The sequence below is a fragment of the Camelus bactrianus genome, chromosome 24, assembly GCF_048773025.1.
Source record: "Camelus bactrianus isolate YW-2024 breed Bactrian camel chromosome 24, ASM4877302v1, whole genome shotgun sequence".
NCBI lineage: Eukaryota > Metazoa > Chordata > Mammalia > Artiodactyla > Camelidae > Camelus > Camelus bactrianus.
In genome coordinates, this window is record NC_133562.1 from 3882865 (window position 1) to 3908428 (window position 25564).

General features: G+C 42.6%; 1 protein-coding gene across 1 annotated transcript in view; it reads left to right on the forward strand.

Annotated features, from left to right (window-relative positions):
- The window catches only part of L3MBTL4 (L3MBTL histone methyl-lysine binding protein 4), a 240092-nt gene that overhangs the window by 23275 nt on the left and 191253 nt on the right, over positions 1–25564 (forward strand). The window contains 2 exon segments of the mRNA XM_074352471.1: positions 22089–22166; positions 22513–22615. Coding sequence (XP_074208572.1) covers positions 22544–22615 — 72 coding nt within the window. The 5' untranslated portion in view covers positions 22089–22166; positions 22513–22543.

Sequence of the window (25564 nt, forward strand, 5' to 3'; positions counted from 1 at the left end):
GCCTGTAAAACATTTTGTAAAATTTCTTGGAATTAGTAAATGCTTGGTATACGTCAGCAAGTCTTAGAAATAAGTCAATCATGGAATCATGATCGGTTATGTCTCACTTGATTCTTACATTTTTCAATGATGATGATAAAGAATTATTTCCATTTTGTAAAAAAAAGTGTGCTGAGAATTTCGAGTTTGAGTGTCTTGCTGAATTTGATAGTATGAACAAGGGGTGGAGCCAGGGCTGGACGAGAGCTTTGGATTCTGCGTCTGTAGAGCCCTCCCCCGGGGCCCCCCTCCCCCGGGGCTCGCTCTCCCCAGCGCGCTGGGAGGTCAGCCTCATAGGCCCGGGTGCTATGTCTGCAGCATTGTCCGCATTACAGACCTTCACAGGATGGGCTGGGGTGGAAGATGAAAGAAATTGCCCAGAGTAGAGTTACAGAAGTGTAAATTAGAAGGTCTTAAGGTCATCTTCTAGGGTAGGCTAACCCATTTATTTTACAGATGAGGTCATAACTCCCAGAGAAGTGACATCCCTGCCTTAAAGCTGCATAGTTCATAGTGAGTTTAGTTTTTCCACCTTGATGGAGGGGAAAGGGGGGGGCGAGGCTGAGGAGGAGGACGGATACCTTCAGTGCCGTTTACCTGCTCTGTCTGGATCTGACCAGGGCTGAGTAGGGGAACTTTTTTAGTGGCTGCAGTTTTGTGTCTTCCCATGGCCAGCAAGAGAACAGTGAGATGAGATTATGTTCTGAACTTTGAAGCGCTGGACGAAGTCAGCCTGAGGATAAAGCTGTTCATGGTTGGATGTGAGTCATTCCTCTTTGATGGCTGTATCACAACTTACGCGTCTTACATAACCTGTAATGGTGGGCAACTGACTGACCCATCAGGTGACCAGAAAGCCCTGCCATCTCTGTCCTTCATGCGTGTGGTTTGACTTTTCTCCAGTTATTTTTTTCTCAGAAGAACTGATTGTGATAATTGGGGCCCAGGAATTGAGGGGAATGTTCACAATTGCCAATGTGTTTGCAGCATTTTGATAAGGGCGATTTAAAATCAGGCAATCAGCATTTGGAGGACTCCAGCATTCATATTAAGAAGAGCAATCTCTTTTTCTGTCAAATCTTCACCACCTGAAATTAGAATAGTTCATTGGTTGAGGGTGATGAGGGGAGATGGTTTAATAGAAAAGATACCAAAGTCAGATGAGCTGCAGAAGGGAAAGAGGCACTCCTCGTCTCACTGCTCAGGGGATTTTGTTTCGTGCTCTCACATGTTAAATCTTCTCTTATCAAGTTCCACTCAGTACAGACTTGGAAATTGCACAGAAAGTTCCCAGGTTTGGTGAGAAAGTAACAAAATATAGTCTCAAAGACTCCAGCTTGTCACCACCATATGTGTTTAAGATAAATGGTGTTTCTTAATTGCAATTTTTTGGATACTCAGGCTAAAATGAAATTTCAAGTGGGAACTAATTTGATAAGCCATCCGTGCTTTGAATGAGGTACAGCAAAAATCAAACGTATTGAGATTGATCTAGAAAGTCAGAAAAAGTGTCTGTACACAAGGCTCTGCAGACAGACACTGAAGGTGCAGTGCACGCGGGGTTCGGCAGAAAGCCAGGTTCTGTTAGGTCCGAGGCCGGCCTGGGGCTGGCTCTGGAGAGGGGGCAGCGTCCTCTGCCCTCCCCCAGGCCTTCCCTGGGGAGTTACTGTCCTCTTGCGCCAGGTCCTGTGCAAACACATTTAACTATTTTGCATTTAAAACATATAGACACAGACAGTCCAGATGGCTCCTGTGGCTTTTATTAGTAACTAGAAAGAAGGCTTGGAGCAGATGGAATAGGGGGAGGTACAAGGAATGCTTTCTGAGGGCCGTGATCCAGCTGCATGGCAGTGGAGGGGCCGGAGGTCCCAGGCCTGCCGCTCACTTGCAGGGCCTTTGGTCGTGGTCCCATGAAACAGGACCCAGGGTGGTGACCCTGACAAGTACCAGTGAATCACTCTGTGTGCACCTATTTCTCAAATAAGACCTCACCACTCTGATCTTCATAGATGTGGATTTAAAACATAATTCGAATTAGGATAAGGTAAGGTTAATAAGGTTTATCTTTGCCTCACTGTTTAGTCATAGATGTTGTAAGTTAATGGAGTTTTATTATCGCTAGAGGTTGACTTGCATACAGGTGGTAGATTTGTAAGTCATTGGAATTAACTTATTAAAGCAAGCCCTATGTTCTTGAACGTAATCAGATGATAATTCTTTAGAACTGTTCCACTTTCCAGACTGTTTATGTTCAGGTGGTTGTTTCTAGGCGGTGGATTGTTCCTGTTGAAGCTGCTTTTTTTTTTCAGTGAAGTACTGTCAGTTCCAATGTGTCAATTTCTCATGTACAGCACAGTGTCCCGGTCATGCATATACATAACATATGTTCATTTTCATACTCTTTCATTAAAGGGTATTACAAGATATTGAATACAGTTCCCTGTGCTATACAGAAGAAACTTGTTTTTAATCTATTTTTACATATAGTAAACTTTCTTATGATAATCAATTTTTACCTGAGTTCTCAAGTGCTCTGTAGGCAAAATGGAAAGAGATTACTGTTACCCAGCGTTTTGGCTTTCTGCCTTCAAAACAAAACAAAACAAACCCCTAAATATCCTTGTCTTACCATAGTCTACTAAAAACATTGTGAGTGAATAAAGAGTTAATTTATTAAAAGTATTTTGAGAAACTTGCTTAGTGTGTTCTTGAAAAAATTCAGTTTTTGAAAGACCCATCTCATATTTCCGCACCATTTATTTCATCCCATCTGCTTAAGTGAGGTCCATAGAATCCCAGCCTCATCGTGCATAATATCAAAATTCTGTAGGAAGGATGCTTACTGAAAATAATGAGCAGAATACATCTGTGATGAGCAGCAAACACACGTGCATAGCCTTTTTGCTTTCATCATGTTCTTTTGAAAGCTGAGGTTCTGAGCCACCTCGTGAACAGCCATTCCTGCTGGTTTGTATTGTACTATGAGTTATGTCAGCAGCAGCAAGCCAGTGTATTTTCCATTGTAATTTTTCAAGTGTGTGTTTATTAGAGGCGAAATATGGAAAGCTTGTGAAACAGAATGTGCCTGTTAAAAAGATACTGCAGTAAGTTGTATTTGTGTAAGTTATAATTTATATGTGTTAGTTCAGTTTATCGATGAACTGTGATTTTGTTGGTTTGGTTTATTCTAGACGATTACAGGAGGTATTTAGGAGAAAATGAAACCTAAGAAAGAAGATAACTTGGACAGTTTAAAGTATTACCTGAAAGAAGTCTGTTTTCAGTTTCTTCCAGCTTTGAGGCCAACGACTGAGTCTCCTTTCCTTTAAGTCTTAAGCACCCAGGAGAGGAAGTGAAAGGTGGAAAAGCCTTACTGTCCATGAAGCTTCCCTGAGCCTTTTACTGGCAGAAGCCAGGTCACTGCCTGATCCTACTTTCAGGGGAGTCTGTGGTTCAAGGTTTTCTGGCCTCTGCCCTGGGGAAGACGAGACTTGTAATGCAGAAAATTACCCAGATGTTAGGGAACTACAAATGACAATCACAGAATTCATGTTCGTTTTGTCAACCACTTTATTTTTCCAGATCAGAAGACAGGACACATGATATGGAAATTTTCGTAGCTGTTGTGAGAATCTTTACCTTCTCCTTTTTATCATGATAGGTTCTCCACAAATTTTGAATGAATAATGATATTTAACATTTATTGAGCACCTCTTTGTGGAGTGGACTGTTGTAAGTGAGTGCACTGAGCAACAGCTATAAACTGAGCCCAGTGTTTAACTCCTTGGGTTGAGTGTGTTTGATTTGGGTAAGAGGACAGGACTGCTTAGAGGGGTGGTTTTGTTCCTGTCTTTCTAAGGCAGGATACAGGGGCCTCAGGCCCTGTCCCTTCCCACATTTGACATAGGGTTTGGATGTGTGTTGTGTTTGTTTTCGTTCTGAAATTAAAGTGTGCAAAATAAAGGAAAAAAATGGTGTGTGAGGTCTTCATTTGAGCTATTCCTGGGTAGATGCTCCCGATTTCAAGAGATCTGAAAGACAGTGCTTAGAGTGACCCCTTTTTTGAGTAATTATGAGGCATGGGAATACGTCACCGGAGAGGTGTCCATTCAGTCTTAGTATTTACGTCCAGATGGTTTTCTAAAGTCGTTGCACTAATGCGCATGCCTCCCTGTAGCAACGAAAGTTCTAATTGCTCCTCACCTTACCTGGCACTTGATGTTCTTTCCTTGTTCATTTTAGCCATTTTGGTGGCCATATGTACATTACCTGCCCCTCAGAAACCCCCTCATGTCTCCTTCTAGGTGTTACCTTCCAAAGGTGACAACTATCTTGACTTCCTGTGCTTTAGGGGAGTTTTGCCTATGGTTGCACTTCATGTAAATAGAATTGTATGGTACGTCTTCCTGTTTCTGGCTTCATTCAGTCAGCATTGTGTCTGCAAGATTCATCCGTGCTGATGCGTGCAGTTACAGTCACTGTCACTGCTGTACGTTACTGGTTCATTCTGTTGGATGACTGTCCTGTAATGTATCCACTCTACTGTCGATGGACATTTTGTTATCAGAAATGGTACAATGAAAATCCTTATATGTGACTTTTGCTTAATATTTGTATAAATTTCTGTTCCGGGAAAGTTGTTGTTAGGTCTTAAGATTCACAAAACTTCGAGAAGCTGTGGTTGTATGTTTTTCATCAGTTTTGGAAAATTCTGGCAATTTTCTCTACAAACGTTGCTTTTCGCTAGTTCTCTTACTCTCTTCCTTTTCGGGACCCCGATTACATTTTGTATCCTTTCACTGTGTCCTACTTATCTTTTGTGCTCTTTTCCTATATTTCTCACTCTTCCTCTCTGTTGCTTCCATCTGTATATTTTCTTTTGATTTGTAGTGTCAGTCTGCGTGTCTGTCAGTGTGCTTTCTATATTATCCAATTCTAGAATTTCTCCTTGGTTCTTGCTATATATTCCGAGTATCTGGTGACATTCTCTATCTTTTCTTTTCTTTTTTTTTTTTTTTTTTTTTTTTACATCTTTTCCTTAATTTTCTTGAACATATTCATCATAATTGTTTTGATATCCTTGGCTATTAACTCCAGTGTATGTATCACCTGTGGGTCTGTTGTGGTTTTTTGGTCATATTACCTTATCTCTTATCATGCATAGTAATTGTTGATTGAATGCCGGACACTGTGTAAAAAGTCGTAGAAGCTCTGAATGTTACAAATTGATATTATCTTCCCCTGGAGAGGAATTACCCTTTCTTCTGCAGGGCAGAAGAATTGGGGATTGATCACCTTAATCTGGCAGAGCTGAAGCTGGATTGTCGTCCCTGAGAGTCCAGTCCACCTCTAGTTGGTCTCTGTCCCGTAGACGTGTCCCTCCAGGGCTTTAACTGAGAGTCTGTTTTCACCTCTTCCTTGTTGAGTCTTCAGTTCGGATCTTTGCCTTCACAGTGCCACGAGCCTCTAGACAGCTCTACGTTGCTCACAGACCCTTGTGGCTTAGCTTCTCCACTTTGCACGTTACTGCATGCCAGAGTGAAACGGGTCATGCGTTTGAGGGCCTTCAGTTCTCCGATTTTGACCTTGGAGCCCCGTAAGACACAGAAGCTCCATCCTGATTCCTCACATGGTCGAGTATAACCAGGAAAGTGTTGATGCCGGTCAACAAGTCATCTCTCTGATGTTTTCTTTTCTTTCTTTCCTTTTTTTTTTTTTTGTAATTTTAGCCTTTCTAGTGCTCATTACCTTCATATGTCTCTCATGCCTTTATCAATTACTATTTTACTTAGCTTTTCTTGTTATTATGTAAGGAAGTATTAGTCTGTCGTAAAGCAGTTCATTCCACTTGGATATCCTCAATAAATGTTTATTTGCAAAACTGGATGACTTTTTGAACCACATGATAGCCTGATTCTGACCTATGGCTTTAATTTAAGCCTTTAACTACAAAATTTGATTTAGTAAGTGAATGCAGAGTATTAGGAATTAAATATTGACAACATATGGCCTTTTGGAGAATAACTCAAATTTGATAGATCTTTAGGGCGTTTCATTAGAATAAAGGAAGATGCATTATTTTAGTTTGTCATCCCCTATTGATTTTCAAGCAGTCATGAAACTCTAATACCTGTATAATTAAAGTGCTGTGAGAGCACATTGTTGTCTTGAATGAGCAATTGATTTCTGAGAGCCTTGATACTTTAGAAAGAGAGATTGTGGAGAGAGAAAGGCAGTGGTTAAGGAGGGATACTAGCACCTGCTTTTTTAGCATCATTGAGATTATGTTGTCCCTTCAGTGCCTTTGACCTATGTATATAAAGGGGACACTTCAGAAATAAATAAAAAGACCTTTTTTAACCCCAGGCACAACTTTGGCAGGTCGAAGTGCAAAGACACGTCAGCAGAGAGGTAAAACTACATGAGCGACACTGCAAGGAAGTCAGCACGTATCTTTTTGGTAGTCACAAGCAAAGCTCCTTACCCCCAAACAAGCCCTGCTTTCAGCGAACTAGAAGGTAGACTTGCTGTGGATGACTTCTTTGTAGAAACGACCGCGTTTCTTCTGATGCCCGGCACTGTTGCTTGTGAGCTGCTCCGTTGTGTCAAGGGCCCGTGGTGAGGAAAAGAAAGGCCAGAGCGGACAGTCATAGAATGTTTTCTTATCACAAAGAGTTCATTTAAGCACGTGTTTTTTATTATTTATTCCTACTGTACATATTCGAAAAAGAACATATTAGCTTATTAAGTTGGATTGGGCTTTTTAAAAATTAATCACCTGCAGAGTCCAGCTCTGCTGACTCACTTTTCCCTCCTCCTTCCCCCTCCGTTCTCCCTGCGTCAGCCTTGTGCTGCAGGAGTCTTCACATTGGCTCATTTCTTAAGAGCATGTCTCAGCACTGTCCTGGGATTTTCTTCCAAGCTGTTGACACACATTCTGCACATCTGATGGTATCATCACATGGTTTATCTGATGACTAGGACTCCTGTTCCTTCTTCAAATGATCTGCAAATTGTTTATTGACCACTTCTGACCATTAAAGGGTCACAGTTGTTCCGTCTAGACACCAGGAAACACAGCCACCCCTGTGCGTGGGCAGGCGGTCGTGAGTACGTAAGAATTGCTACCCGGCTGACCGTGCTGCGAGACCATCTGACTTCAGGTGTGATAAAACGCACAGGATGTGTTTTGCTCTCAATCGCATGTGGCACACATGGCATTCACTACGACCACTAAGTATCTGGCTGCCCTGTACCTGACGTGTTCTGTGTTCCTGGCCACAGATATCCCTGTCTTCTGGCAGACAGAGTGGAGAGAAAGGATGAGTTTAGCGCACTGCTTGACATTAATCTTTGATATTCAGGGGTTATGGGAAGGATCATTTTTACATTATTGAGTGACTAGGAACAGAAGGAGGCACAAGACACTCTGGAAGTGGATGACAGGAAAAAAGTCTTGTTCCCATTGGTTTGCCTGGGAGATCTCTGTTGTCTCTTCTCATTGACCTGGAGTCACACACAACATTATGTAAACACGTATGTCAGCATCACTCCCACCCCACCCTTTCCTTCCCCCTACATGCTAATCTCTTATTCATAAACAGGTGTTTTGTTTGCACCAGAGTCTCATCTGCTGTTGCCTCTGCAACTTCCAAAACCCATTTGTTATCATTATGATTGATTCCTAATCTTTTAAAGCTTTAATTGATACTTTTATTTCGTGCCATCTCTTAATTTCCCTGAAATTAAAAATGTCATTTTCTTAAATTCTAAATAATTAGCAATTATTTTGTTTTGAAATTGTTATTTATAATTTTGTGATGTCTTTTAAGGTAGCTGGAAGAGCTCTAAGGCATTATAAAATCTAGATTGGATTCACAGAGCATGATATGGTTGAGTTAATGTTCGGATTACAACCCAAATCTTTCTGTGTTTTAAGTTGGGGAACTGTTCCGAGAGCAGCTGTCCTGCTGCTGCTGCTGCTGCTGCTGTCAGTGCTGTTTCATTGCTTCTGAAATTTTTATTAGTCTTGACTCTTTTGGTTGTAGATGACAGAAATCCAGCTCAATCTGGCTTAAGTAGAAAAATAACTTTGTCATCTCATAGAACTAAGAAGTCCTGGTGTGGTGTTGGATCAGGTGTGGCTGGATCCAGGGGCTTGTCACTGTCAGCACTTGGTTTTGCCTTCTTGGTCTCAGTGAAGCTCTCTTTTACCTGGTGGCCTCTGCATTTCCAGACTTACTTATACTAATTTAACAATCTCAGAAGAAAAGTTCTTTTGCCCAGTATTTCCAGTCAGAGTCCTGGAATCGAATATCTCTGTGTTTTCTTAGTTTAGATATCTTACCCCTGAAGCAATTACCGTGGCCAAGAGGGTGGATTTTATTGAGTTGTCCTTTTCCGGGTTGTCTGCCTGCCCTGGAGCTGCGTGGACTTGGAACAAGGCTCTCCACAGTGAAACTCAAGTGGCAGGACGAAGAAGGAGGATGTTCGGCCGGCTAACCGGCGGGTTTTCTTACTGCCACTGTGAGCAGAAACCCAGGGGCCCTCAGCACGTGTGAACTTAACTGAACAAGGAGGGGAAGTGAAAACTACCATCGTGAACCTGGAGCTAGACCCATGGAAACAGATCTCTAACCTCAGCCCTGCCTCCGTCAGGCTTGTAGGGTGACATGACGTCCCCACTTCAACACTGTGTCAGTCAAGGCTGAAGGGGCAAGACGCTGAGGACACGCTAGGGAGGCGGAGCCTAGACTTCGGAGCATCCTTCCGGGAGGCGTGAGGACAGAGTTGTGAGCTCCTGGGCAGCAGGGATTATACTGGTTCTTGCTTTTTAGACATTTTGTCTCTAATTTTTTTTTTTTTTCCTTGTCTCTCCTTCTGGATCTCCTTTTAGATGCATGTTGGGGCTTCTCAAGTTATCCACTGTCTCTTCTTTCTCATAATTTTTAGCATCTGCTTTTCTGTGCCTTATTTTGGGTGATTGTTTCAGCTCTGGACTCCAGTTTCCTAGTTTTTACTTGTAAGAACTGTGCTTACTGAACACAACCACAGCAGTTTTCCTACCATATTACGTATTTCATTTCCAAATTTTCCGATTTTTCAAATCTGGTTTTTTTTTTACTTGAACAATGTTCTGTTCTTAGAGTCTATTTTCATTTATTTCTTCAAGAGTGTACACATTCTTATTTTCGTGTCCTTGGAGGCTTTTTCTCTTATGAAGACTTCTGGGGTGTTCATTTTCTGGTTAGTTGCCTTTTTGTACTCTCATGGGTGTTCCTGTGTGTTCTGTAGTTTCCATCTGTGAGCTCATCTGCAGTGAGAATTTCATATCAGTTCTGAGAGGTCCCAGGTGGTTGAGATGTTGCCATGGGGCAGTTTTGCTGTCCCTGATTTGAGCTTCTGCATTGCTGGGTAGGGACAGTGGAGTCCCAGCCCTCCATGTGGTATCGGTTTGGGTTTCTGATTTCCCAGTGGTTATTTTTCCATGAGCGTTTGAGTGAAGGTGGCCTTCTGTGCTGCTACCTAGACTAGAGCGTGAAGGTTTATTAGACCTTAATCAAAGACAGGACCCCATTTTCCTGGCTCTTGGCTCTGTAAACAAACAGCAGACAATTTCTAGCCAAATTGCCTGCAGCTTATGGTTTCAGTTCTGATACCCAGATTGGAAGGAAAAGTTAAAGCTCTAATGTGTATGTGTGATTTAATTTCCTTAGTTCTTTCTTTGTTTCTGGCATCTAAAGATTTCATTTTTTTAATAGCTCAGAGCTCAGCTGTTTAACACAAATTTTAAAAAGTATTTTTCCAGTATTTCTTTTTTTCCTTGCATTTACTCACTTAGACCAGAAGTCACCTACTTGTTTTGCATTTCTGTAGCCCCTGGTACATTGTCTTTCACATAGTTGAAATTATATTATTTCCATGTATATAATTTTAAAATTTTTGAAAATTTTATTTTTATGCTTAGTAACTGCAGAAAGATTTTTCTAGTTGGAGAGGGTTACAAAGCAGGCAGAAGAAACTAGATCTGCTTGAGTTTGCCACAATGTCATCATGCAATGTTTGTAATACTTACAGGTTCTAAAAATGGTTTCAAAACATATGCATACTGCGTCCATACCCTAATCCCTAAAGCCTGTGAGAGTGAATGTCAAACAGGGCAAGGTGGGACTGAGGATGCAGGTAGACTTAAGGTTGCTAATCAGTGTACCTTAAAATAGGGAACTCATCCTGGATCACTCCATCACAGCTCTTAAATGTGGAGGAGAGAAGCAGAGGAGTCAGAGTCAGGGCGACTGGTTATCAGGAGGACTCGACTGGCCACAGCTGGCTTCACAGGTGGAGGAAGGGGCTTCGAGCCAAGGTGTGTGGGTGGCCTCTAGAAGCTGGGAAAAGCAAAAGAATGGGTCCCCTCTAGAGCCTCCAGAAAGGAACCAAGCCCTGTTGACAGCTCGATTTTAGTTGAGTGAGATCCATGTAGGATTTTTGACCTCCTCAACTGTGCAATGAATGTTACAGTTTTATTATGTAAAAAAAATATGATAAATATATAAAATAAATGTGTTGTTTTAAGGGACTGAGTCTGCGGTAGTTGGTTCCAGGGCAGCGGGAAGTGATGTGTATACCGTGTGATCAGCAGTTCTGCCCCAGCCACTGACCGGAAGCGTGCTGAGTGTGCATTTCAGCAGGAGACGTGCTGTAGAATGTTCCGGTAGCGCTGTGTGTGGTGCCCCATACCTGGAAATCACCCACATGCCCATCAGAAACAAGACAGAGAAGGAGGCTGCGACACCGTCCACGTGCTCTGCAGCAGTAAGAGGGAGCTGTGCCCGTGTGCACGCAACAGTGTGGGTGACTGTCACCGACCCCGAGCTGTTAGCAGAAGAAGCTGGACACAGACAACATGGACTGTGCAAGTGCTTCTATGTGGGAGTAAAAGGCACAGAAGTGACCTGCTGTGTAAGAAGTTGGGATACCCGTCCACGTTGTCCTTGCTGGGTAGTGACTGGAAGGGGACGTGCTTGTAATATCTGTTTCTTGATTTGGGAGCGAGTTGCACGTGTCAAATGTGTGAAAATTTACTGAGCTACACACTCATCTTTTATGCATTTTTCTGCGCGTATGTTATACTTCAGTTAAAATAAGCACCCTTCCTAGCACACGGCGTCATTTTCCACGAGAGCCCTGCAGTCTGGCCAGTGTGGACGAGGCTGGGTCTCGTAGCCAGCGAGCTGGGGCGTCGGATGGAGAACTTGTGATTGGACGGCTTGTCCGCCGCTCTGGGCTGACATCGTCCCCGTCACTGGATCAGATTAAAGAAAGTCTCAGGAGCGTTAGTTTTTGATTTGCCTGATGAAAATTCTGATTAGTGGAATTCACAAATACCTAATGCAGTCCTGAACTGCTCATAATAGTGACATGCTCTAGTAACGAAACAGTTTATTTCCGCAAATGATGTATTTTCATGGCATTTAATGTGGCAGGTCGTTTTAGGCAGCAGTACTCGTTGTCACGATTCGAGTGCCCATGTATTAAAGATACTCGTGGAGGGAAACTTACTGGAACGTGCTTAGTGGTGTGATACTAGGAATTTAATTTGGATAAGCCTGGAGAGAGGCGTCTGTTGGAAAATCTGCTGTAATGAGTGTAGTCTGTCCTCCTTGGTGAGATGTGATGTGCTCTGTTGCCTAAATCTTAGATTCTAGTTCCAGCTCCGCTCAGCTAGCCCCAAGAGCTTAGGCAAGTTTACGTACACATTTGCTCACCATCTCACAATCAAAAATGTATGTCACTGTTACTGCTATGCGTTAAATGCATGCTTTGCCTCCGAGTTGTAGCCAGAGGCAGCCGCAGTATGTGTTTGGAAATGGAGCCGTTAGTTAAGGTGCAAATTTTGGAGTTAAACAGATTGTGGCTTCGCACCGACTGGCCGTGTCACAGGGGCACATGCAGTCTCGGCGGGCTGTGCGGGGCTGCCCCCGCCCGCCCGGCACGGGGGGAGCCGGCCGGATCCACCGTGCTCACGGGGATGCTGGCGTTTGTGGTCTGCTCTGTGTCCCAGATGCTGTGAAAGGTTCCGAACAAATAGGTGATATTGAGGGGCTGTGTGACTTTGTTGTGGGTGGTAATATTCATGGGGTAATGAAACCCTTCTGGAAGGAAACAGGAGGATGTATAAAATTCCTTCTATAAAACTACCCCTGAATGCTGAATTTTTATTGCAAGTATTTCAAATATACAGTGAAGTATAGAGAGTAAGAAAATGAACAACTCCTGCTGGTCATCCAGATTTAACAGTCACAATATTTTGCCATATTTGCTTCCATTTTTTAAAAGAAATGAAAACATTGTAATTACAGTTGGACTCTCCTGTCTCCAGACCTATGAATTTTTACCCCTCCTGAGATGTTACTGCAAGGCTGTAGTATTGTATCATTCTCAGTCATGTTTTTATATTTTGCTTAGATGCTGGCGGATCTGTCAGTAGACATTATGTAAATGGTCTGCGGTACCCTGCAACGTGACCTTTTTGTGCAGATGTATGTTAAAGATGTGTCTGTGATGGAATATATATCACTCTGGTGCATTTATGTTAAATGCTGTGTTGTAATCCATTTTATTAATGTATCACAATTTATTTATCCATGAATATTTGGGGCATTCCCAGACTCTTTTTACTGCAAATAATGCCACAGTAAACGTGTTCCTTGAGCCCAGGTGCTAGACTTTTTCTCTGGCTTTGGGAACAGCGAGCCTAATTGGTGTTTGTACCAGTTTACAGTTCAGGGATACGTGACAGTTCTGCCACTTCACATTTGCTCTGACACTGGATAAAACTTACCTCTGCCAGTTGCGTTCATGGGTGTGAGAGGATACTTATTTTTAACGTGCATTTCTTTGTCTCTCTTTGATCCTGCCATGGATGTCAAGTCTCTGAGCCCTGGATAGTCTTGCAGCAGGTGCCTTGTTGCTGAAGGGAACCGGATTCAGTTTCTCTTACTTGAGATTTGCATGCCCATCTTTTGTCCCTGCTCACATTTCACTCGGGAGGTAGAGATGCTGGGGTTCAGCGTACACCCTGTGTCCCTGAAGGAGATTGAGCAGGCGACTTCATGACAGGTGTGGTAAGACTCCTTCCCTGACAACAGTGTGGTCTACTGCGGGTGGGTGGGAGCAGCGCGGCTCCTGGATGAGCTGCCTCTTGCTAACCACACACAGAACGTGCTCAGAAGGGGTCTAGAGAGAGTTTCCCCCCCAAATATAAGAGAAAAGCAGCGAGTCTCGTTGAAAGGATTTAGAGACAGGAAAAGATGGACTCAATGCAAAGAGAATACTGTATCTGTTCTTTTAAATCAGCTTTTCTCTTCTAGTGCATGACTAGGGTATACCATTTGAAATGACTAAAACAATCCTGTGACATTTTATATATACAAAACAACACAATTTATAAGTAAGTTATGATGCATAACAGAAAAAAGATACATGGAGCCAACATCCAAGTTAAGAATGAGAACATTACAATGCTGTTAATTTCCTTGTCTAACTGCTGTGCTGAGTTTTATGCTTATCGTTTCTTTGCTTCTTCAAAATAATTTCCCACTGAAGAATGTATGTCTAAGGCACATGTCGAATGCTTTTTCTTGGTTTCCTGTTTAAAAAATGGATGCAGGTTTCTGGTGTCCTTTGTTCATTCAACATTACTGCTCATATCTATTCTTCGAAATATAGTTGCAGTTGGCTTATTTTCACTGTGTAATGTGATATTGTGTGACTATAATACATTATTTTTTCAGACTCCTGCAGACAGATATTTGGATTGTTTCCAGTGGCCCCCCCCACCCGCCCTGGCCCGTTAATATGAACTTGTCTCCTAATGGGGTGTAATTGCTGGAGTCTTGGGTTGTGGGATTTGCTGGAATGTCTTCAGTTTCGAGTCTGTGCCAGATTATTTTCCAGTGGTGAAACCAGTTAATCTTGTGCCAGTGGAGTGTGAGTTCCCTGTGTTCCTTGACCTTGTCAGCATCTAGTATTGTCCAAGTTCTCAATTTTTATCACTTCAGTGGCCATGATTTGGTATCTCGTGTGGGTTTAGTCTTTATTTCCCTGATGACTAACAGGGTTGAGCAACTTCCCATGAAATTCTGTGTGAAATACTTACTCATGGTTTTGCCCTTTTTTTCCCTCTGTGGATTGTTACATCTGTCTGCTATTGCTACCAAAAATGCTGCCTCACAAACCTCCTCGAAACTCAGTGCCTTAAAACAGCACTTACTTATTTGTACAGTAATAAGTGCTGGGTGACTTGTGATCCGGCCGATCTAGACTGGGCTTGCCCTGGTGGTTTGTAAAAGGCTTCAGGCTTGGTATGCTGGGCTTGGCTGCAGGCTGCGAGTCAGGCTTAGGGTGCTCTACCTGTGTGCTTCCTGGGGCCACTCGGAAGGAGCAGGTGTAACTGAGGCGTGCTCAATGGTGGATAGGTGCGGTATAGTGCAGACTCATTCACAAGCACATTTTAGGGCTCAGCTCACGCTGCATCTGCTGATTGCTAGAGCAAGTCGTAGTCCAAGCCCAAGTCGAGTGCGTTTGGTCAAGATGGAGCTGTGGCAGGAGTGAGGATGGATCATTCTGTTACAGGAGAGTCGAGAATTCAGACTGAGAAAAGTGAGGGAGTGGGCAAAGATGTTTCATGTAAATGGTAAGCAAAACAGAGCAGGGTAGCTATATTTATATCAGATAAAATAGGCTCCAAGTCAGTAATTGTCACAAGGGACAAAGAAGAACATTATGTAATGATAAAAGGATCAATAACAGGAAGAGATAAAAATTATAAATATATATGTACCTAACTTCAGAGCAGCTGAATATGTAAAGCAAGCATTAACGGAACTGCAGGGAGAAATAGGCAGCAGTAATAGTAGGAGTAGGACACTTCAGTACCCCGCTGTCAGTAACGGATGGAAGATCTGACAGAAGGCCACCAAGGGTGCAGAGGACTTGAACAGCACTGTAGACCACGTGAACCTAACAGATAAATACAGAACATTCTACCCAACAGCAGCAGAGCACGCGTTCTTCTCAAATGCATACGGGACTTTCTCCAGGATAGGTCATATTTTAGTTCACAAAACAAGACTTGACAAATTTAAAAGGATTGAAGTCATACCATCATACCAAGTATTTTTGCTGGTCCCAGTGGAGTGAAGGTAGAAATCAGTAGCAGGAGGAAAACTGGAAAATTCACAAATACGTGGAAATTGAATAACACACTCTTGAACAACCATTGGGTCAAAGGAGAACTCTAAAAGGAAACTGGAAAATACCTTGAGACAAATGAAAATGAAAACACGATATACCAGAACTTAGGGGATCACGGCAAAGCAGTAGCAAGATGGAAGTTTATTGTGATAAATGCCTACATTAAAAAAGAAGTAAGATCTCAAATAAAGAAGCTAACTTTTCACCTCAAGGTGCTTGACAAAGAATAAATTAAGCCCAAAGTTAGCAGAAGGGAGAAAATATCAGAGATTAGGGCAGAAATAACTAAGATAGAAAATAGAAAAAAAAAAAGTCAATGAAACTTAAAACTTATTTTTGAAAAGATAAAAGCTAAACAATATATTGACAGATCCTTAGCTTAACTTGTTAACAAACACTCAACGACTTCAGAGAGAAGAAACAAGGAGAGGACGCATTACAGCTGGTACCACAGAAATAGAAAGGATCGTAAGACACTACCAAGAACGATTATATACCAACAAACTGGATAACCTAGGAGAAATGATAAATTCCTAGAAACACACAACCTACCAAGACTAAATCATGAAGAAATAGAGTAAGTCTGAACAGATCTGTGACTATTATGGGGATTAAATCTATAAAAAACAAAACAACAAACAAACAAGAAAACAGCTGATAAAAGCCCAGGACCAGGTGGCTTCATGGGTGGATTCTACCAAACATTTAAATAAGAATTAATGCCATTCCTTCTTAGACTCTTCCGTGACACAGAGAAGAAGAGACTACTGCTTCCTTTCCCACCTGGATGCCCTTCGTTTCCTTTTCTTGCCTAACTGCGCTGTCTAGAACCTCCGCACGTCGTTAAATAGAAAGGGTGAGAGCAGGCGTCCTTGTCTGTGATCGTAGGGGGAAGCTCTCAGTCTGTCACTGCTGAGTATGGTGTTAATTGTAGGTGTCTCATAAATGCTCTTTGTCAGTTTAGGAAGTTCCTTCTATTCCTGTTACTTTCATTGTGAATTTTTGTAATCATTAAAGGGTATCTCTTTTATCAAAAGCTTTTTCTGTATTAATGATGTGATTGTGTGGTTTTGTCCTTAATTCTCTTAATATGGTATAGTACATTCATTGATTTTCTGATGTTAAGCTAACTTTGCATTTCTGGTCACGTTGGATGATAATTTTATACGTTGCTAGATTCAGTTTGCTAGTGTTTTGTTGAAGATTTTTGAATCTATATTCATAAGGGATATTGGTCTGTAGTTTTCTTGTAATACCTTTGGTTTTGGATCGAGATTCTGCTAGTCTCCTAGGATGGGTTTAAAGTATTCCTTCCTCTTGCCTTTTTCTGAAGGAGTTTGTGAAGGATGGGTATTCTTTGAATATTTGGTATAAGTCATCTGAGCCTGGGCTTTTCTTTTAGGGAAGTCTTAAAATTATTACTTTTATCTCTTTACTTTTCATAGATATTTTCAGATTTTCTATTTCTTCTTCAGTCAGTTTCAGTAATTTGTGTCTTTAGGAATTCCATTTTAAGTTATCTAATTTGTTGGCATACAGTTTTCATAATATTCCCTTATAATCATTTTGACTTCTGTAAATCAGTACTGATGCAATCTGTCTCATTCTGATTTTAGTCATTTGAATCTGCTGGGTTTTTTTTTCTTGGTCTGTCTAGCTAAAAGTATGTCAGGCTTATTTATATTATTGACTGTCCTTTAAATTTCCAAGATCTTTAACTTCTTCATATCCAACTCTTCTTTTTTTTTTTTTTAACTTACTCGAATTATTGTTCATAAAGTCTTATTCTTTTGTTAAAGCTCTTTTCCTGTATCTTTTTGAACATCTTAAATTTATTTAAAAATAGTATAAATTTCATCAGGACTGAATTTTTCTCCCACTGGCTGATTCTGTTGACTGTCCTTAGCATTTGCTTTCTTTATGTCCTTGTGAGTTTTGATTTGCAGGTGCGCTGTGGGTGGGGGGACTTTGGTTTCTCACCTGTATGGGCCCACCGTCCCCTGACTCTTTGGTTTTGTGGTTGTTTTCACCCACTTCCTTGGGGCCCACTTCTTGGTGGGGACCAGTGTTTGCTCGTCCTGCCTCCTGAGACTCGCAGCATTTGTGCCGGAAGCTCCCTTTGCTCCCATGTGTGACTGGTGGAGCCTCCTGCCACTGCTTGGCTTCCAGGGGCAAGCCTGGCTCCGGCTCCCATCTCCTGATGACCTGATAGCTCACACCCACTTGGGGAGCTGGACTCCTGACCCCCCTGCTTTCTCCTGCTCTAGAGCCTGGAGCCCAGTGGACTCAGGATTAGCTTCACTCACCACTTTGTTTCTCATTTGCTGCTAGTTTACAGAGGAGGTCAATTGGTGTGTATTTTAATGGCTTTGTTCTGTGTTTAGGGCCAAGGGATGTCTCAGAGCAAGAATGTACTGTTCCATCCTGGCAGGAAGTTTTGAGAGGGAATTTTTAGCAACTTAGCTGGTTCAAGTTAGGAGACCTCAGCAGGGAACAGACCTCTTAAGAGATACTGTTGAAAGTGTCTGTGTATACTAGCCACCAGATACTTTTGAGTGGAGTGTAAATTGTTAAATATTGGTCTAGAAAGAATTGAGACAGGTAGGCCTTAAAATAGACTTACCAGACTTATTACTGTGCTAATGTTCTCTGGGACCTTTATGTTTGGTACTGCTGCTGTAATTGTGTGTGTGTGTTTGTGAGAGAGAGAGACAGAGACAGACAGAGACATGCACGCAAGGAAAGGGATTATGGTTCTGATTATCTGATTTTATTATACCTGTGATGGTGACAGAAAGAATTCAGATTTGAAGATATATCTAGTAAAGTATCTGTGTGTAATATTTTGAGTTCAGACAACCCTGAAGGCCCCCTTTAGACCCTGAATCTTGGGACTTCCTGTGCTGTGATCCTAAAGCGTCATGTCAGATATCTGAGTGCACAATCAGTACATGATTGTGGTTAATTCATTAAGATTCCAAAATAGATAATAAAGGTGAAATTTTAAAAAATTACGAGAGTAGGTGGCTGCCCTGATGTAAGTAAAGAGCCAGTACAGATCAGCCCTGGAGGTGGGCTCCATGACAGGGACTGTTGGTCCCTTTCTTGCTCAGATCCTTGTGGCTGCAAGAGTTTGGCTGGTGTCCCTCTGTGGTGACATCTCAGATGACTAAAGTTACAAGACAGTTGTGAAAGCTCAGCACAGTCTGGCATCTAAAGGAAGGGCTAGAATTGTCCTGGGCACCTGTTTGTTGTGTAACCTTGGCAGTGTTTCCTCATCTGTGAAATGGTGGTGACAATGGTAGGAAAAAAAAAAAGGAAAGAAAAAAGTTGCATTGTGCTAAATTTAATTAATAAGAATTAATGAAAGTCAATTTGTAGAGGAGTTCTGGCTGTGCTGGGTGTGTGTGGGTCCTCAGGTCACGTTAGCTGTGACTGTCAACGCGGTCCGTTGGGGTAGGGAGCAACAGTTCGTGCGGAAGTTGTCAAAATGTCTGCAGTTGTAATTACTTATTAACTTATTCCAACACCTACTACTATGTATTGCTGGTATTGAGCCGCAGCTGGTGAATACATTTTAGCCTGGTTACATCTTTGGAACAGTGGGAAATCAGTATAGTAATTGGATATATGCACTGGATATTTTGGTGCTAAATTCACTTTAAATTGTATGCAGTGTCCTAGATGCAGCTAGGATGCTTCTCCACACACATTTTCTGATCTATGTTGGACGTACTCTGTCTCTCTGTCTCTCCTGGTGTTGTCCTGGGAACACCACATGAATTACCCACTGGTAATTCTTATTATATTTCTTGTTAATTTATGTATGTTTCTTACCCATACAGTGACCATATGATTTATTGTTTAAAGGGGAACATTCTGGGGAGTGAAAGGCAGCGCTGTTAATAATTGCGCCAGGGTGGGAGGCGTATGGCAGAGCTGTGCTGGGCTCTCCAGGGCGTGTGGCTTCTTCAGGTGCCTCCCCCTTGAGAAGGTCTGATGGACCACCCTTACGTTCTGAAGGGCACCTGTGACCGTCCTGATGAGAGCAGATGATCAACACTTATTTTTGACAGAGTTACCAAATAGCGACTGGACATATTTTAGCAACTGTGCATAATTTTTGTTGTTTATAGACTAATTTAAAGTCTTGACACTGTTCTTACTTACGCCTTCTAAATAAGTCTGATTTCTCTGCTTAATTAGGAGGTCAGTAAGACAAGTGTTTGGGAATGTGCAGTAGACAGTTCTATTAACCACAAAGGGAAATCAAAATGATTAAGAGGATTAATTTGAAAAATCAGTGTACTGTTTCTTCACAGAAATACAAATCGTTATATATACTCATCTGTTTTTTGTTTAAATCTGAAATACTATTTAGAAGTTTCTTTAATTAAAATCACTTAAAATAACCTTTTCTGCCACAGCTAACAGTGTTAAAGGACGCGGGGGCCCAGCTCCCCCTGCAGCTGTTCACCCTTGCTTCTGTGATGTGTTTTGGAGTCTGACATTATTCTTCCTCGGCTCTAGGTTTTTTTTTATTTTTTTTTTTAATATCTTCAAAGCTCAGCAGGGAGGCATGTGGCTGACGTGACATTTGGGGCCCCTGGGAGTAGGCCAGTATCCTGGACAATCAAAATAATCTGGATATTGTGATACTGGGCCAAGGATATCTAGTTCATTTTATGTCAAAAGCAGTGTTCTCTTCGGTTGCTTAGAATGTGTCCTGTGAATTGACGTTTGAAGGGATTCTGTAAAACCTCTGCTGTGTGTCAGCATGTCTACCACCTGTCCGTCTGTCCATCTATCATCTGTCTACAGATCCTCCATCTCCTTTGTATTGTGTTTCATGGGACTTGTATCTAATTCTTTTTTTTTGGTCTGGCAGCAAAATTTTATATGGGCTGTTAGGTACCTTTTATATTTTTGTTTTATTTTTAAGTCTAAAGGAAATTTAATTTTTACTTAATTGTATTTGGAAACATCTCCTCAGCATTAAAAAATTTCATTTTTTCCCCAATACATAATAATATAAATTCAGGCTTGCTTTCTTTTTTAAACAAACCAGAGCTAGTGAGATAATTACCAGGTATTAGCAAGACAGATCTCTGACAGCAAGACGATCCCCAGCAGCCTGGTGACTGCGGTTTGGCGGTTTGACCAGCCGCCGGGTGTTGTTAGCCGCGGAGGACAGGCCCGCCTTGGCCCTGCTTGCCTGGTGCAGTGAGGCTTTGCTGAAGGCATCAGATCTAAGTTGCTCATTTGCATAGTGTTCAGAGTATTGCCGGGAGCCAGGCATGATAAACTGTATCTACATCCTACAAAATGAATGCAATGTTATTGAATTTAGCAGGAAAGTGCTTGTCTTAAGGGCATAAATATTATCTGACTGGAAGCAAACGGTATGAGGAAGTGTTTTTTGTTTGTTTGGGGTTTTTTTTTGTGTACGAAGGAGAAAGGGGAAGGAGTTACTAAGTCTGAGAGCTTGCTGGTTCTGCTGGTGTAGCATTCTAAAAGGAGCAGCGCGTGGATCGAGCACTAATATCCACTGGACTGGAGGCTTCTCTGTAACTGGGAGACGTGCTTCTGCAGTGCAGGGTAACAAATACATGTGGGAGTCTGCTGTGAGCCAGGCACTACGGAGACAGCAGAAAACTGGGGTCAGTTGTTCCCAGGCCTTGTCATCAGGATGCCCACAGCCTCACTGGGGAGACGTATCTGCAAATACAAACACGAGGCGTCCGAAGCGTTGGATGCTGTGGGAGAGGTCAGCATGGGTACGATGCGTTTTAGGGAAGATACACCTGGTCCCTTGGCAGCAGGCGGTAAGCAACGAAGGCTTTTCTCAAGGACACGAAGTCTCCTTCAGTTAAGTCGTGCAGGATGAGTAAGAATTAGGGTGAAAAGGAGGGGCAGTGTCCTGAGGCTATGGGATGAGCAAAGGTGCGTGGTGGAGAAGCTGTGGGCACGTCGTGCTCTGAGAACTCCAAGACCTGTGTGCAGATGGGCATGAGGCTGGAGGTGGTCCATTAATAAGAGTAGATGGAGAAGATGAATTCAAGGTGTGTTCCATAGGTTACACGCGGCACAGCCTGGTGACAGAGCGTGCGGTGGATGTAAGGATGAAATGCTGGTCACTACTCGGTCTCTGGCTCGGGCAAATCAGGGCTGCCATTGGCCCAAAAGGTGTATTTGTTTGAATTAGAAAAAGACATATTTTCTTTCTGGCAGATGGAAACCTTGTGGCGGGATGTGTGGCCTGTGTGCAGAGCCCAGGATAGATTTCAGCTTCCACTGGCCCCTTGATGCTCTTGTGCAGTGCCCAGTCAGAACAACTGTAATGGGCAGATGTAGGCAAATGGGTGGCCACTCATGTCATTAGTGTAAGTAGAAGAAGAGGGTAGAACTGGGAGGCAGTGAGGGGGAGTGATGAGCTCAGTGGTGAGTATGATCAGTTTGTGGTGTTTAGGGTCATTGTTCGGGTAGAAGTATAAAATAAGTTGACACATGATTCCAAAACACTGGGGACTTTAGGTGATTTAGGTCTATTAAACTTTTCAAAAATTACATGTCAATTGTAGTTAAAATAATTCAAAATGAATGACCTTTTGAATTATAGCCAGTGGGACTTGTATAATACTAGTGGTTGATTTTCCAAAATGGTTAACCTGCTCTATCAAAAAACTAATTCCAGGTAACTTGTTAAAGAATGCCTGCTACTGATTATTGATGTACCAAAGGACAGTCGTGATGGACTGGACTGGGGAAAAGCTGCCTTACTTTCTCTGTTGCAGATTGCTGTGCTGTGCCTTGTGTGACTGGGCCTCTCGCCAAGAGTACCTCTGCTTGACACTTGTGGAGGGTCAGACCATGTGAGTACGGAGCTGTATAGAGAAAGTGTGTTGGTCCTAACTGGTTGGGTCAGCTAAGCAAAAAATCCAGAAATGTCATAGAGGTGGGACCTAAGGAAATACCTGTTTTTTTTTGTGATATAAATTTTAGAAGAGATGGAAAATGCATCTTTTCCCCCCATTAATTTGTTATTATACTAGGGGCTATAAAATCAACAGTGGAATTTTTATGTCAGTTTATTCATCAGGGTATTTATGGCAACCAATTAAAAGAAGTATAATTGAAAGTGTGGGGTTTTTGTTTGTTTGTTTTCATAATTCTAAAGGGGAAGAGACCCGTCAACTTCAGTGTGGCACTATTTTGCAGAAAAACACTGCTAAGGAGTGCTCAAGTGGCCATGAAACAGCCCAGCAGGAAGAGGAAGCTTAATACGGATTCCAGAGAGCGTTTGGACCAGGATGGATGTTTGGTAAGGTGTCAGCTCCTGGACCCTTGCTCCTGGTCTGTGCTCACAGTGGGAGTTCACAGGGCAGTTGTGTACCTTGTACAAACACAGTGGAGGTGTTTTTTCAATCACTCGAAACTGGTTGCTTCCGGTTGGGTTGTATGTATAGTAGGATAGATTATATGTACTGTTAAGTCTGATACATTTTAAAAGGTAATCTTCATTTTAAAGGTGAAAGGGGGCCTTTTCTTTCAGAAAGATGGAGGTAATTGATCCTTATCAGGTAAGGAACAGATTGTGAACCGTAGAGGGTTGTATCTGTCAGGATCAGTACCAGTTGGAGTGCTTGACAGCCTTGTCACAGTCTCTGTTCACAATCTCTGTCCCTACTTGATGGTGATGAATTATATGTATATATATGTATTAATCTAGAGAGAGACTTATTTTAAGGAATTTAGTGCTGCAGTCATGGGGACTGGCAAGTCTGAAATCTCCAGGGCAGGCTGGCAGGCTGGGGACCCAGAAGAGAGTTGATGGTGCAGTCTTGAGTCCTGAGGCCGTCTGAAAGCAGATTCTGTCCTCTTGGGGAAGGTGAATCTTTTTTCTTATAAGGCCTTCAGCTGACTGGACGAGGCCCACCTCACTGTGGAGTGTAACCTGCTTTTCTCAAGAGTCTACTCTCTGAATGTTAATCACACCTAAGAAATCCCTCATCGTAATGTCTTGGCAGCCAGAGGGTGTAAATTGCATCACACCTCCGGTTCCCTGTGCTGTTTCCTTATGACAGCTGCTTGTATCCCTTCCTACAAGTGGCAAGGTGGGCGGAAGTGACCGGGAGACCTTCGTGATGACTGTTCTGGGGATGGTAGGCCGTTAGCGTGTGCTCGTCATTTCCTTGCGTGTGGGTTTTGGGGTCTCCATGTGGGTTGTAGTTATGCATTTACACGTCATGCAGTCAGTGAAGTGACTCAGTGTCACACACCCTTTGCTTTGATGCCAAGTGAGCTGTGGTTTGATGCCCCCCGGGCACCACGTGGGACTGGAAGCGATGATCTGGCCTGAGGTTAGTTTCAAGGTGTTAAATACAGGCCCGTGTCAAGTGTTCAGAGCTGTTTCCGCCGCATCAGCCCCACTGAAAGTGGGTGGTTCATGTGGGGCTGAGGCCCCGTCCCTGGAGGTCTAAGTTGTTTCACTCACAGACCATTTCCATGAGCAGGGAGGGCTCTGAGTGCACTTGGGGAGCTTGCTGTCTAGGGGGGTTGCCTGGACCAGCCTTGGGAGGCCTGTCCCGTCTGAGGCCAGTGAGGGTGCTGCTCCTCTCAGCAGTTTGGGTTTGCTGTGTCACGTCCTTTGAGGAGACAGGGTACTGGATATTCAGAGTTACCCTTGGACAGCGGTTCTTCTGCTGGGGGTCTGGACCAGTAGCGTCAGCATCACCTGGGGGTTTGTTAGAAATGCAGATTCCTTGGCCCCACTCCAGACCTACTGAACCAGGTACCCTGGGGGCAGGGCTCAGACACCTGTAGCTCTCCAGGCGCTCCAGGTGATTCGGATACGCCTGCGTGTTTTCCCCTGTCCCGGGGAAAAAGCTTGACACGTCTCACCTACTAAGAGTGCTGTAGTTAATATTGTCTGCTGCATGTTTAAAATACATTTTTAGTGTATAATTTGAGACCACCTCTCCTGTCAGTTAAATGTCCTACCTTTTCTCGGTGTCATTTCCCTTTAAGTTGCTCAAGTGGTCACTGCCCCTGCTTGGGACTCTGGTTACCTTGCCCTCCAACATGAATACTGAACCTTCCGTCTCTTCTGGGTTGGCCCAAGTACCAGTTTTCACCTTTCTTTCTCTCCATTTCTGACTTCATGCTGGTGCTTTTACCATTATCTGTGTCCCACACCGGGGTCTCCACTTTCGTGGGCCCCGGGGATGTTCAGTGCTCACCACGCAAATGCTGTTTCAGCTTGGCGCCTTGCACGGCTGGATTCCTGAAAATACCTGGAAAATGATGTTCCTGGTGCTTAATGGCGTCTCCATGCAAATGGACTTCTCTGATCAGCAGTAAGAAAATGCTATTTCAAGAGCCATATTACTCATATGAAGTGTTGGGAACGTCTAATTATTTTAAAGGATATTCACGGAAGATAATTGGGAAGATGTGCATTTAGGATGAATTCCACACTGAACGGTCAGTTTGGGGCTCATTGCTAGTTACAGTGTCCATTTTCATTAGTTAAGTTCAATAGTTTAATGCACTAAGCAGGTTCACATCTGTGGCTGCATTCACCATGGAGAGAAAAGGGTTCAGTCACTAAAATCATGTTTGAATTTTGCTTGAAATATCAATAATAGCCTTTACTTTCTATGTTATTCTTCTAATTTTAAAGTGACATTTCAAGCCACGCAAGCCAAGTAGCACCGGCAGGTTAAGCACGTAAAACATCAAACTAATGAACAGTTGGGTGCTTTCTAAACATCTGCTTTTGAGACAGTAATTTCATATCTTGAATATGTAATACTTTTTTGGTGCTGGTATTAATATCTGTCAATGAATGTCTTTCTAGACTAATATTTTCTATGTATTTCCTTGCAGATTTAAAAAATATTCATTTGTACTTTTCAGTATACAGGCACCTAGTTAAAAAAAATCAAATAGTACAGACAGGTATTAAAATAATAAGTAAATTCTGTACTGTACTCACCCACACACACATGCTAAATCCCCAATCTTTTTGTAGAAGTGTGACCACTGTTTATAGTTTCTTGTGTATCTATACAGGAATCAACAAACAAGCAAAACAAAACCAAAAAAACAAAAAGAAAGCTAAAAATCCCAAACCCTTTATGCATGTGGACACAGTGCACACACTCACTGCCCCAGGTGGGCTCACGCTCTGGCGCTTGCTCTCTGCTTTGCAGTTTTGCACTGTTCAGCAGGTGTGTTTTGGAGATGCACATCTTCTCATTCTTTCAGT